Genomic DNA, 14,362 nt, shown 5'->3' on the forward strand with positions numbered 1-14,362 from the left:
TGTGCGTGCAAGGCCAGCCTGGTCTACAGCGAGAGTTCCATGCCTGGACTACATAATGAGACCCTGTCTCAAAATAAACAAACACAGAAACAAAAAACCCAACTCCCTATGAGCATTTAGATATGATCTTTGGAGCTAGATTTTTTACTTTATTTGTTTGTTTGTGTTTGAGACAGGGTTTCTCTGTGTAGCCCTGGCTATCCTGGAACTCACTCTGTAGCCCAGGCTGGCCTCAAACTCATGGAGATCCTCCTGCCTCTGCCACCTGCGTGCTGGGATTAAAGGCGTGCGCCACCACCGCTGCGCTTATACTTTTTATTGTTGCTGTTTGTTCACTTACTATATCTTAGGCTAGTCTAGAACTTGCCGTGTAGCCCAGGCTGGCCTCAAACTTGAAACAGTCGTCCTGCCTCATCCCAAGTTGAGGTATAGGGATGAGCCACCACACCCAGCTTTAGTGATCTTCTTTTTTTTTCTTTTTTTTTTTTAGACACACTTGTCGTTTTTTGTTTTAATTTTTCAGTGATAATCCTGAAAGCCACTTCTTCAGGAATTGTTTCCTCTTTGAGAAATAAATGATCATACAGGGTATAGTAGCTTAGCTTCTAATAATAAACACTTTGCATTCTTCAGCAAGGAAAATATTTTCAAGGTCTGTCTACATGGAAATAGTGTTACTTTAGAAGGTTATTATGGGGTTTCAGCCTTCTGACTTGACAGAGTAGGTAGAAGTGTTTGTGCTCAGGCCTGGACCCGAGTTGATTCCTGGATCCCACAAGGTGTCAGGAAAAGAACCGATGCCTGAGACTTGTCCTCTGACTGCCACATGCAGCTTTATGCCAGTGCACGTGCACCCCTGTAGTCACACACACAAAATAAAATAAACTTTTAAAAAAGGAAATTACGGAGGTTTCAAGAGGAAAATGCTGTGTTTGGTGACGCTGACGTGAACATTCTTCCCACTGTTGCAGCGATGATGAAGATGAAGCCCTGTATCAGAAGGTGTCTTCGGAGCAGAGCCAGATGGAGCATCTCGGGGACTTGCTGTCCCACTGCCAGCAGTGCGGTTTGGCGGGAGACTTCTTCATCTTTTGTTTGAAGGTAGGAGCTCACAGTCACAGCTCTTCATTCTGGGGCAGCTCCAAGAAAGCCTTTGACTTTTCAAGGCATTCATAATTTTAGGTCCTAAAATTTAGCTTCCAGTTTAGGGCGAATGAACAGAAGACAAAGAGCAATTCAGTTCCCGATAGCTTTGGAGTGGTCAAGAGAGAGACGCATCATCCGTGGGACCGATGCTCTGACTCCTTTGCTGGGTAGTTTGCATTGAAGCGTTAGACGTGAACAAAGCTGCCCTGCTGATGTAGGAAAGAGTTAATCTGCACTCCGTGTTGACAGTAAGAAGTCTTTTGAAGTTAATAGCAGGTTTCACAGCCGCAGAGTAATCCCTTATCCTTCTGACGGTTGTGCTGTCAGGTATTTGGAAGGGAGACTTAGCCGTTCTGCCTCCCTCCCTCGCTCTGTAGCCACATGAAACCTTTCCGGTTCTTGCCGAGTGCCCTGTGTTTCCTCTGGCCCTAATCTCCAGGAGTAACTTGCACCCCATAGCATTGGCTCCGCCTGATGTCTGCTGGAGACCTCCAGCTTGCTTTGTTCCTCGTTCTCAAGTCTGTCCTAAGGGAGTGGAGTTTAAGGTTGAGTGGTGGCTGGGAATGCGAAGCTGATTGTTTCTAGAACTTGGAATAGGGATATTTCTTTTCTAAGCTTTCTCCATGTTCATTCTCCTCTCCATCTCAGCCGCCCACTGATATTCGAAGGAGAGATGCTCTTGTTTGTATGCTTTGTTTTCAGCTGTTCTTTGGTTAAGAGCACTGACTGCTCTTCCAGAGGACCTGGGTTCAGTTCCCAGCACCCACATGGTGGCTTACAGCCTTCTGGAATCCAAAGCCTCCTTCTGACCTCTATAGGCACCACACACACACAAAGTGTACATACAAACACACAAGCAGAACACTCATACACATAAAAGAAAAATAAATGAATCTTTTTTTTTTTAAAGATCTAAACCAGCCAGGTGTGGTGGTACATGTCTGTAACAGCAGCACTCTGGAAGCAGAGACAGGAGGAGGATTTTGAATTTCAGGCTAGCACAGGTTACATAATGAGATTGTTTCCAAAAATAGAGCAAAGTGCCATCACCACTACCAACTCAAAGAGCTTTATTCTAAACCCCAGGTTGATTTGTTTGTTCGTTTGTTTGTTTGTTTGTTTGTTTTTTGAAGGGTCTCATGTAGCCCAGGCTGGCTTCAAACTATTTAGCCAGTGATGATCTTGAACTGATCTTTCTGCCTCTACTTCCTGAGTGCTAGGATTACAGGCATGTGTTCTGGGGAGTTCTAGGGCTGGAATCTAAGGATTTGCGCATGCTAGGCAAGTACTCTGCCAGCTAAACTCTAGCCAGCCAGCACAGGCTTCTTAAACTGTGGGTCATGACCCCAGATGAGGTCACATAAGTCAATGTGGGGGGTGGGTCACAAAACATCTATCAACACTAAAACATCTGACCACAAAATAATCAAAACTTAATTAGAAATCAGGCGGGGAATGAGCTCAGGGCATTTCTGACAGCTCAGGACTGCACAGTGTCACTGAGGCCCTGGTTCTGAACACTCAGCATATGCCCTTTGCAGAGTCAGGCCATCATACCACCCAGTGCCAACAAGCCCAGCCTGAGACATCGCCACTCTGATTTGAGGTTGTCATATAGTATCAACTACAGCGCTTTCTGCTCTTATAGAAACAGTGGTTTAACTGTGGAAAACAAAGATTTTTAATATTTTTCCAACCATCATTCCTCACCAGGTAAATATTAAATTAGTTTATCTTTTAATTTTATTTTGTTAGAATTTTTGATTTTAAAAATTATTGGTTGAGGGACTGGAGAGAAGCTCAGAGGTTAAGAGACCTTGCTACTCTCCCTGAGGACTTGAATTTGGTTCTCAGCACCCATGTCAGGCTGTTCCAACTGCTCCAGTGCCACAGGATCTAACACCACCTTGGGTGTCTGCATTCACATGAACAAACCCACACACAGACACACATACATAATAATAATTTTTTTAAATTGCTGACTGGGCTGCTGAACTTGATCTTTCATTAAAAAGAACTATTAAATGAATTTTGGCCTTTGATTAGGTCAGAATTTTGAGTAAGTTCTGAAATGGCCCTCAACTGATTCTCCAATTTTGTATCACATAGTTAAGCAAATTTGAGTTCTCTGCATTGATGTTTATAAAATCAAAATGTCACTGGGCGGTGGTGGCACATGCCTTTAATCTCAGCACTTGAGAGGCAGAGGCAGGTGGATCTCAGTGAGTTCGAGGCCAGCCTGGTCTACAAAGCAAGTTCCAGGACAGCCAGGACTGTTACACAGAGAAACTCTGTCTCAAAAAAAAAAAAAAATCAAAATATCGATGTACTCTGAGAAACATTGAAGATGCTGTATATCCTGCAGTATCAAATATTCAATATTGAATTCTTCATGTAAAATTAATCAAGCAGACCCATCTCATTAGTATGCAAATTAGTTCATCTTTAATAAAGGGTAAAAGCATATGTATGCCAAACAATTGTCTTAAAGTAAATTTCTTTATAATTTATTACCACTATTTGCTTGACTAATATACCTGTTTTATGTACAACCATATATGGAATTGTATTAAAATTTCTCAGGGAAAAGAGATTGTGAGTGGAAATGTTTAGGAAGCCCTGCTTGAAACCAGGGAAACTTCACCTTGGCAAAATTGACATTTGGCCTAGATAAGTGTGTTCTTTGGTGTGGTTGTCTTGTTCTTTGTAGGATTTTTAGCAGCAACCTCTCCTCACTAAATGCCTTTGTCAACCCCCAATCATGACATCGAAGATGTCCTGCAGACATTTCCAAACATCCCCCAGGGAGGAAAATTACGGGGCGCAGTAGAACACCATTACTCTAGGCTGTCAGCTACTTCAGCAAAGCGCTAATTGTTCGGGAACTTAAGGGTTTCCTTCTGTGGAAATTCACAACGGAGAAGGACAGTTGAAAGCTTCCCAAGCCCACAATTCACCGCGAATAGAGTTGATTTCTGACTTACCTTGAAGGAAAGCCATCTAATGGTCTCTGACTTTGGCTGTTCTATCACCTGAGGACTCAGTTCAAAGAAGGCTAGTGAGAGAAATTGTAAAAATATTGTAAAAAGTTTGTCAAGTTCTTTTTTTACACTTATTACTTATTTGTGTGTGTTTTAGTATGTGTGTGCATATGTCTGCACTATGCATGTGTGGAGGTCAGAGGACACATTTCATGAGTTGGTTTTCTCCCTCAAACCAGTGCTGTGTGTGTGTGTGTGTGTGTGTGTGTGTGTGTGTGTGTGTGTGTAAGTTCATATATATGGTATACAACATGCATATTACTCTACAGCTTTTTTTTTTTTTCCGTTTTCTCAGTCCTGGGAGTTGAACCTAGTATATACTTGTATATACTAGACAAGAACTCTATCATGAAGTTATGCCCCTAGCTCTTTTTACTTTTTAATTTTGAGGCAGGTCTCACTGAGTTATTAGGGTGGTCCTGAACCACTCTGTAGCCTTGTGGGCCTCAAACCTTCAATCCTTTCCCCTCAGCCTCCCGGGCAGCTGAGATTACAGGAGTGTGTAACAAATACAGATTACTTCCTTGGATGTGAATTTCTTCTATATATGTTTGCCAAGTCCTTAATGCCACTGGCTTTTTCTTCACTTCCTTTCATCCCCTGCTTCAGGAGTTGTCTCATCTGGTCGTGGAAGATGAAGCAGAGGTCAAACCCACGCCCTCATGTTCTGCAAGCCTGTTGGAATTAGAGCAACACCAGGCTCTGCTCATAGAAGACCAGGAGCGGAAGCTGCTGGTTCTGCAGGTGCTGGCTGTTCTCTGTGAGAGAATGTCTGAGCAGATATTTACACACATCACTCAGGTTAGTAGCTGTCTGTCACGTTCTGGATCCAGCCTGCTGATATGCTGGTTTCTTTACATTTTTTCAAAAAATAAATGTTGCTTAGCCAGGCATGGTGGTGCATACCTTTAATCCCAGCACTCGGAGGCAGAGGCAGGCTTTGTGTGCAGAGTGAATTCCAGGCCAGCCAGGGCTATGTACTGAGACACTGTCTCAAAAATAGTTGTTTAGAGTGCAATTTGGTGGCACCCTTTCCATGTTTCTTGGAATTCTGCTTAAACATGATGGCTATTAATTAAGCTCACACTGGGCCAGCTGAACCTGACTCTTTTCATACTACACCATATGCTTGACAAGCTCCTCATGTGAGTCTCACATACATAAAACTTCTAGAACTGCTTTATATATTTGTGACTTTCAACTTTGAGTGCAAATAAAATCAACTAGCCTTTGAAAAATAGACTGCTACCTGGCTCCCTTTTAGAGGTTTTGATTTAATATGCCCAAATGACAGCCTGAAAGTCTTTATTATTTTAAGGTTTCGCATGGGCTAATGGTTGTAAATGAAGGGCTGGAGTGATGGCTCAGAGCAGTGGTTCTCAACCTTCCTAACGCTGCCACCCTTTACTACAGTTCCTCGGGTTGTGGTGACCCCAACCATAGAATTACTTTTGGTACTACTTCATAACTGTAATTTTGCTGCCGTTATTAATCTTAATAGAAATATCTGTGTTTTCTGATGGTCTTAGGGGACCTCTGTGAAAAGGTCAGTTGACCTGTGCCCCTCCCCTCCCTAAAGGGGTTGCGACCCACAGGTTGAGAACCACTGGTTTAGAGGGTGAGCGCACTTGCAGGGCAAACATGAGAACTTGTGTTTGGATACCTAAGACCCATGTAAAAAGCTGGGTGTGCTCACACATGTGCCTGTAACCCCAGGTCTGTTACAGGCACAGAGGATTATAAGAGACAGGAGGATTACTGGGCTTGCTGACCACCAGCATAGGTTCAGGCTCAGTGAAAGACTCTGTATCGAATGAATAGGGTAGAGAGGGATAGAGCAGGACACCTGACATCCTCCTCTGGCTCCCTCATACACATAGGCTCATGTACTTACATATGTATGCATATGCCACACACATGCACACACACAAGTTGAGAATGACTGGAATTCAAATTTGGAAAAAAAGTGTTAGTCTTGGTGTGGTAGCACACAACCTTTAACCCAGCACTCGGGAGGCAGAGGCAGGCAGATTTCTGTGAGTTTGAGGCCAGCCTGGTCTACAGAACAGGTTCCAGGAGAGCCAGGACTACACAGGGAAACCCTGCATCAAAAAACAAACAAACAAACAAAAAACCCAACCAACCAACTAAACAAACAACAAAAAACATGTTAATAAGACCACTTTAAATTTTATACATCCTCAGATTCACAGTTTATCTCCAGCATCCTGTGCAATTTTAAGATATCCTAAAACCAGTGGTTTCAGGGTAGTGTTCCTGTGTGGGTCAGTCCCTGAATTTTATTAAGTGAGCCGTTATTATTTTTACTACCTTTTCTTTAAAAGTAGGAGGTAAAGGTAATAATGTGCAGGCAATACAGGAAGCACATTTTACCCCTTAACCAGAATTCGCTGTGCCTGGCTGGCGAGTGACAGTCATTTGTGAGCGGGTATGATTGTCACTCGAAATCCGACCCTCCAGCTCTTTGTGTGGCTGTCATTGTTGCTAAGCAGCATTTCGCTGGAGCTCCTGCTGAGAACATTAGCTGCTGCCTGTCAGCTCTGACTTAGCTTGCCTGTTTAATGGGAATTGTGCTCCTGATTTGTGTCCGAGCCCCTCACTCCTTCAGTTCACTGACCCCATGTTACTCAGCGGGGTGGTTTGTTCCTCTAGTGTATCTGGTTCCTGAAGGCTTCCCCATCCAGGTCTGTTTCTGTCTTAGGGTGCTGGGTGGAAGTGGGGTGGTCTAAAAGCTTATCGGACTTGAGCTTCTGTCCCTCCTTCCTTCACTACTAATTAAGGAGCAGTAGGGTTGGACTGGACAAAAGATGAGGTGGTCCACTAACTCACCCTTCGCACAGGTTAGTTAAAATGTTCCAGAACAAAAAGAACCACCAGGAAGCACCAAACTGTCCTTTGTAATTTCACTGCTAGCGATGATATTGGGATATTATTTTGAAGCACACACATGCCACAGTCACATGTGTGCACACACAAAGAAAATAAGTTATAAATTGTTTGGTTGATATTATTAGGAATGAAGACTTTTGGTATGTGAAAAACATATAAAAACCAAAGAACTAGCATAAAAGCCCGATACTCTTGAATTTCAGTTGGAAATATTAGAATGACTGCATGATTAATGCTTTTGTTTTTAAAAAATGGGAATTCCTAGTGTGGTCCACTGTCAATGCCAGGGACAATGGCAATCAGTAGCAGTAAGTGCCCTAGGTCCACTTTTTCTACTTTTTCTACCGTTTTCTACTTGAGGTGCTCAGAACTCTCTGGGATAAAGGTTGATTTGAGGTCTAGGGCGAAGATTGTACATTATAAACTTCCAGCAGCTTCATGTGCCCATGCACAAGGAAGCTGTCTGAATTTAATGGGGCTGTGGCAGTAGCAGTCAGGAGTCACCTTGCAGGGACTCCTGCGGCAGCATACAGCACAACTACAGTACTCAGAGGTCAGGGGCATCGAAGACAGAAAATGGGTTTTAAAAGCTCACAGGATTCTTTAGAGATTGTTAGGGCATTTGGTCTGGATTTTGTAAATTGATAATCAAAGGGAATGGAGAAAGCACTTGTCTTGCCTTTCCTATAGTAATTAGATGCCAGCAAAATCAGATAAGTAAGGAAGGGACATTTTTCTCCATAGGAGAATCACAGGGCTGGCAATGCGGATAATTACTGGTAGACTACTTACCCTGCAGGATGATCACAGCCAGAACCATTAAAAAAGAACTAGAAAATTACATTTTGCAAACCCTTATGAAAGCATAGATTTGGGTAATGATTACCATTGTCTGCCAAAATGGTTAGAAGGGCTGTGAATGGAAGACTTTATATGTGTTAGGCCCAAAATACCCAGTGAAACTGACTGCCTCCCCATATTATAAAACTTTTCAAGTTTGAAATAATTTTTAGTAATGCTGTTTATTTTGTTTTTTTCTTTTTAAATAATTTATTTGTATTACTTTTTAAGTGTGTGTACATATGTCCCTGAGCACAGGTGTCTTCAGAAGACAGAGGAGTTAGAGTCCCCAGATCTGGAGTTACAGGCAGTTGTGAGTCAACTGACTTGGATGCTGGAAACCAAACTTGGGTCCTCTGGAAGATCAGCAGGTGTTCTTCACCACTGAGCCATCCCTCCAGCCCCTTGGTGGTTTTGGTTGTTGTTGTTGTTGTTATTGTTTCGTTTGTTTGTTTGTTGATTTTGGTTTTTTGAGACAGAGTTTCTCTGCATAGCCATAGCTGTCTTGGAACCAGCTCTGTAGCCCAGGCTGGCCTCTAACTCATAGAGATCTACCTGCCTCTGCCTTCCGAGTGCTGGGATTAAAGGTGTGTGCCGCCACCAGTTGGTTTTGCTTTCTGAGGCAATGTCTCATTAAGTAGCCCTGGCTGACCTGGAACTTGCTATATAGACCAGGCTAGCCTAGAACTCACAGAGATCCTCTTGCCTCTACCTCCCCATTGCTGGGATTACATATGTCTACTGCCACACCTGGCCTTTGTGTATGTGTGTGTATAAAGCACAATAATTGTACATAATAATGGGAAATATTTATTTGTTGAAAGAATTTTGTAGTGAATACCTTGTACCCACTTCCTACATAGATATTGCCATTAGAATTTTGTTGTACTTCATTGCATCTTTATTCATGTTTTCATTCCTTTGCATCTTATTTTTCATGTACATCTCAGGTTAATGCAGATAGCGGTGCTTAGGGACTGCACTGAATATTTTGGCATGGACAGGTTGGTCTTATGTCACCACTGATGGACAGACAGGTGTCATGTGCCACCACAGGCAGTGCAGTAGGAAGTATAGAGCTCTTGGGAAAGATTCTGACCTTAGCACGGAACCTTGAACCTATGTCTAATGAAGGAAGTGCAGACGCTAGCATACTATGTTAAGCAAAGCCACAAGGAAGCAATCTGCCAGATCCATAATGTGAAAATCTACAGTGCATGTGTTTCTGTTTCCTCATCAAATAAATGTTATTTAAAAAAAAAAAGAAAAAGAATCAAGCTGGGTGTGGTAGCACATGCCTCTAATCCCTACACTCTGTAGACAGAGGTAGGCAGATCTCAGTGAGTTCAAGGCCTGCTTGGACTACATAGTGAGTTCCAGGACAGCCAGAGCTACATAGTGAGACCTTAACTCAAAAAACCAAAATAAATAAACAAACAAATAAGGGAACCAGTCCTGGGTTTAGATAAATATCTGGGGGGTGGAGAGGTGGCCCAGTCAATGAAGTGCTTACCATGCAAGCACAAGGTAACATCTGTAACCCCAGCACTTGTGGGGTTGGAAGAGGTGGTGGAGACAACAGATCTCTGGCTCTTACTAGCCAGCTAGTCTGCGAACTAAGATGCCGTGTCTCATAAAATCGAAAGCAATAGAGGAAAAGACCTAAAGTCCTTCTTTGCCCTTAGCCTGTGTGCAGACAAACGCATACACACATAAATTAAAAATATTATAGGCAAATTGTGGCTAGACATGGTGGCATACACCTTTAATGCCAACACTCAGGAGGAAGGGGCAGGTGTATCTCTGAGTTTGAGGCCATCCTGGTCTACAGAGTGAGTTCCAGAACAGCCAGGGCTATACAGTGAGACCCAGTCTCAAAAAGAGAGGAATTATATGAAATATTTTTGTAACAGTTGTGGACCAGGCTTTAGGAGTTATTTAAAAAGTTGAGTATAATAATAGCATGGTAGTAATGTCAAAACCAAATCTCCTTACCTGTTATAAATGCATATTGAAGTACTTATAAATAAGAGAGTAAATATTCAGAGTGCATTGGAATGGCATAGTATCTGTGTTATGGTATGTGGAGAAACGAGGCATGCAGTGGGTCTGTCTACTATTGGGGTCCTCCACCAGCTCTCAAGTTCTTTCAGCCCATGATTATGTATTGAGCTATGCGCCATCTCACTCTTCTAGGTACTAAGGACACAATGCTAAACAAAACAGACATGTATCTGCATTCATGGAGCTGACATTCACATATGGGGAAATAATAAATAAGAAAGCAAAGAGTGGAGCTGGAGAGATGGCTCAGCAGTGAGAGCAATCGCTGCTCTTCCAGAGGACCAGGGTTCAAATCCCAGCACCCACATGGCAGCTCACAACTGTCTGTAACTCCAGTTCCAGGGGAACCGACACCCTCATACCGACATACATGCAGGCAAAACACCAATGCACATGAAATAAAAAACAAATAAATAATCACATTAAAAAAAAAGAACGCAAAGAATGTCATATGGTGATAATTTCATTATGACATGTGTCAGATGGTGGTCATTTCTGGAGAAAAATAGAACAAGGAAAAGGGCTGATAAGTAGGTGGCCATGGAGAGCCACAGTGAAGAGATTACTTCTGAGTGAAGACCTGTAGCCAGGGAAGCTGGGAGCTATTGAGATGTCCAGATAGAGGGAATTTGCCCCCAGTGTATCAGGACCGGCAAGGAGCCCAGTGCCAGTGCAGGGCAGTGAGCAAGCTTCTTAGTCTGCCCTTTCAGAAACCGCATCCTTTGCACACTACTGAGCTGGATCACTATAATCAGCAGAGTAGAAATGATTCTTCATGGTGTTTTTCTTTTTTTGATGTTAATTTTGTGTGTGTGACATAAGTAACACAGACTCATTACAGAAACAGAACACAGAGCGCCTAGTATAAAGACAAGGTATTGATTGACCTGCTCTCCCTGGAAACCATAGACAGGCATCAGCAGAGCAGGTGTGTGTGTGGGGATGATAGTAGAGAAAGGATGATAGTAAAAATTGAAAGCTACAAAAAACAGAGGTCATTAGCAACCTGAGAAAGTGAGAATGTCTGCATGGAGAGAAGTTAAGAAGCAAACCTTGAACCTCAACAGAGCTGTTGAGATATTTTTAAACAGAAAAGGAGCCTAGCATCGTGGGCGTGCCCATAATCCTAGCACAGAGACCAAAGCAGGAAGGTTGCCACATGTTCTAGGCCAGCCTGGGCTACATAGTGACATTGTCAGGAGGATTGCCACATGTTCTAGACTAGCCTGGGCTACATAGTGACATTGTCTCAAGAAAAAAAGAAGGAGGGATGGAGGGAGGGAGGGAGAGAGAGAGAGAGAGAGAGAGAGAGAGAGAGAGAGAGAGAGAGAGAGAGAGAGAGAGAGAGGGACTCTCCGAAGCAGACAAATAACCAAACAAGAGCAAAGAAATGGGAAACAGTGCAGGTTACTTCCGCAGAAGCCTGGGAAGAACAGACGCACCAGCTACGCTCTGAAGATGGCTTTGTGGAGTTGGTGGTTCTCTCCTCTCCTCTTTTTTTTTTTTTTTCAAGACAGGGTTTCTCTGTGTAGCCCTGGCTGTCCTGGAACTCACTCTGTAACCAGACTGGGCTCAAGCTCAGAGATCCGCCTGCCTCTGCCTCCCGAGTGCTGGGATTAAAGATGTACGCCACCCCACCTGGCTCTCCTTTCATCTTGGGGTCCAGTGATCAGACTCAGTTGACTAGCTTGTACAGGAAGTACTTCTCTACCTGCTGAACCATCTCACCAGCCTAGAGGTTTACTCTTACTAAATGTTGAAATCAGGGGACTCTGACTGAAAAGCAGGAGACTTATTCTCATGGATGTGTTCTAGCTCATCTCTCCCGACCTGACTGTGGGTCTACTGAGTCAACTGCTTATAATTACTTTACTCTTTAATAATAACATTAGGTATTTGCTGTTTACCAGGCTCCGTTCTGAACACATGACAGGTATTAGCTCATTTAATCCTCTTAGTGATCCTATGGAGGAGTGTAACTTGCTGACGAAGTGCTGACAGAGTGGAAGGGCTTAGAGGCTGACTGTTGGTGTCGTGCGTCTCAGCAGGCTGCTGAGAGATGCTGAACGCAAGGACTCTAACTCGGGTGGTGGTAAATGGAAAACTCCCCTAAGTCCCAAGAGGCTTCAGTCATTGTGGACCTCTTCCTGGGTCGGCAGCCCACCACAGTCACAGCAGGCTAAGCTGCTGTCAAAAGCGGTGCTCTAGGAAGCCAGTCTGGTTGGACACTGAAGGAGGAGGATCAGAAGTTCAAGCTCATCCTTGGCTACGTAGTTCAAGCCACCCTGGGCTACATCAGACCCTATCTCAGTGTCCTCACCACAAACAAAAGGAAGTTTAGGAGAAAGGGATTTTTTGATGACATACATTAATACCTGGCCCTTACTTCATAGTTAACACTTCCCAGGTTCTTTAATAATTTTTTTTATTCTTTGAAATTTTCATACATTTATGCAATGCATTTTGATCATTCATTGCTCCCTTCCTCCAGCTCCCCCAGTTCCCCCCCTCGTGACCTTGTGTCTCTCTCAATTTCATGTTCTCCTAGTTCTCAGTCGTTTGTTTTGTTTTTACATGCATACAAACAGAAAGCTTCTTCCCTAAGAATAGGATCATATTTGTTTTCCAGCCTTTTTATTTTATTGGTTTTTTTTCTTTCTTTCTTTCTTTTCTTTTTTTTTTTTTTTTTTTTTTTTTTTTTTTTTTTTTTTTTTTTTTCTTTCTTTCTTTTCTTTTTTTTTTTTTTGGTTTTTCGAGACAGGGTTTCTCTGTGTAGCTTTGCGCCTTTCCTGGAACTCACTTGGTAGCCCAGGCTGGCCTCGAACTCACAGAGATCCGCCTGGCTCTGCCTCCCGAGTGCTGGGATTAAAGTTGTGTGCCACCACTGCCCGACTGTTTTGTTTTTTTCAAGACAAGGTTTCTCTGTGTACTCCTTGGTTGTCCTGGAACTTGCTCTGTAGATCAGGTTAGGCTTTAACTCAGAGATCTCCTGCCTCTGCCTCCCAAATGCTGGGATTAAAGCCGTGCACCACCATGCCTGGCTGGCAGCCTTTTTAAAACAGTCCATAACGGGTCGGGTAAGATGGCTCAGTACATAAAGATGCTTGCCACCAAATCTTACAACCTGGGTTCATCCCCTGGAACACATTTGGTAGAAAGAGAGAACAGATTCCTACAAATTGTTGTGACCTCCACACACATGTGGCATGTGTGTGTGCATCACATGAGAATAAACAAATGTAATGTTTTTAACACTAAAAAATATGTCAGGAAGGAGCTTAGGAAAAGCTAACTCTAGCAATTAAATAATTCTTGTGCTAACATAGAAACTAAATAAAAACAAGGCACACTTTAAAACCTTTTCGGCGGCACAACTAGGTGGCCCCAAATGAAATATAAATCAGTAACGTCCCAGGGTCAGAGAGGGAGGTGGAAATTGCCGGCATTGTTTCTGTGCACGGAACATTTGAATAGCCTTTCCAGTTTCCTGCCTTGTCCCAGAAGACAAGTGTTAACAGGCCATTCTCCCAGCTTTACGCTTGCAGTGAGGATTCCAGCATAGCATGTGATTTGTCTCGAGAGTTAAACATGCAACCTTGCATAGTGTTTAGAGGCTTATTACAGCCTATCTCACCCTTCCCATTACAAAATGATGTCTCCCCTTTGAGCCATAAATCCTGAATACACACGTGTGCATGAGTACGTGCGTGAATGTGTGTCTGCTGTTGTTTGTTCAAAGGAGTTTGCACTTAAGATGATTATACCAGGCTCAGTTCAAATGATGCTGACCAAATTAATTCTATTTAAAGGTTTTTGATAGCCCACACTATTATATAAAATCTGTGTGTGAACTATCATAAGTCTGTAGAAACATTGAAACTTAGAATATGACTCTGAATCATTTATAGATTGATTGGAGATACTGGCTTATAAATAAAATTGGGTATCTTCTTCCATATTCATTGCTTACTAGAATTAATACTGTCAGATGTAGAACTGAGAAATCTGCAAGGAGGAAACCTCCTTCAGATAACATTTTTTTTGGGGGGGGGTTTCCAGATAGGGTTTCTCTGTGTAGCTTTGTGCCTTTCCTGGAACTCACTCTGTAGCCCAGGCTGCCCTCAAACTCACAGAGATCCACCTGCCTCTACCTCCCGAGTGTTGGGATTAAAGGCGTGCGCCACCACCGCCCTGCAAGATAGCATTTTAAATGGTCAGAAAGTAATATTTATTTTTATGTATGTAGTTGATCAAATACGTATACACACACACACACGTGTGTGTGTGTGTGTGTGTGTGTGTGTGTGTGTATACCTGTGTGCCTGTGGAGGTCAGAGGGTGACCTTGGACATTGATTTTTC

General features: G+C 43.0%; 1 protein-coding gene across 1 annotated transcript in view; it reads left to right on the plus strand.

The window, feature by feature from the left end:
- The window catches only part of Tango6 (transport and golgi organization 6 homolog), a 170,298-nt gene that overhangs the window by 36,130 nt on the left and 119,806 nt on the right, over positions 1 to 14,362 (plus strand). The window contains 2 exon segments of the mRNA XM_028857728.2: positions 972 to 1,101; positions 4,797 to 4,988. Coding sequence (XP_028713561.1) covers positions 972 to 1,101; positions 4,797 to 4,988 — 322 coding nt within the window.

The sequence above is a fragment of the Peromyscus leucopus genome, chromosome 5 (genome assembly GCF_004664715.2).
Source record: "Peromyscus leucopus breed LL Stock chromosome 5, UCI_PerLeu_2.1, whole genome shotgun sequence".
NCBI lineage: Eukaryota > Metazoa > Chordata > Mammalia > Rodentia > Cricetidae > Peromyscus > Peromyscus leucopus.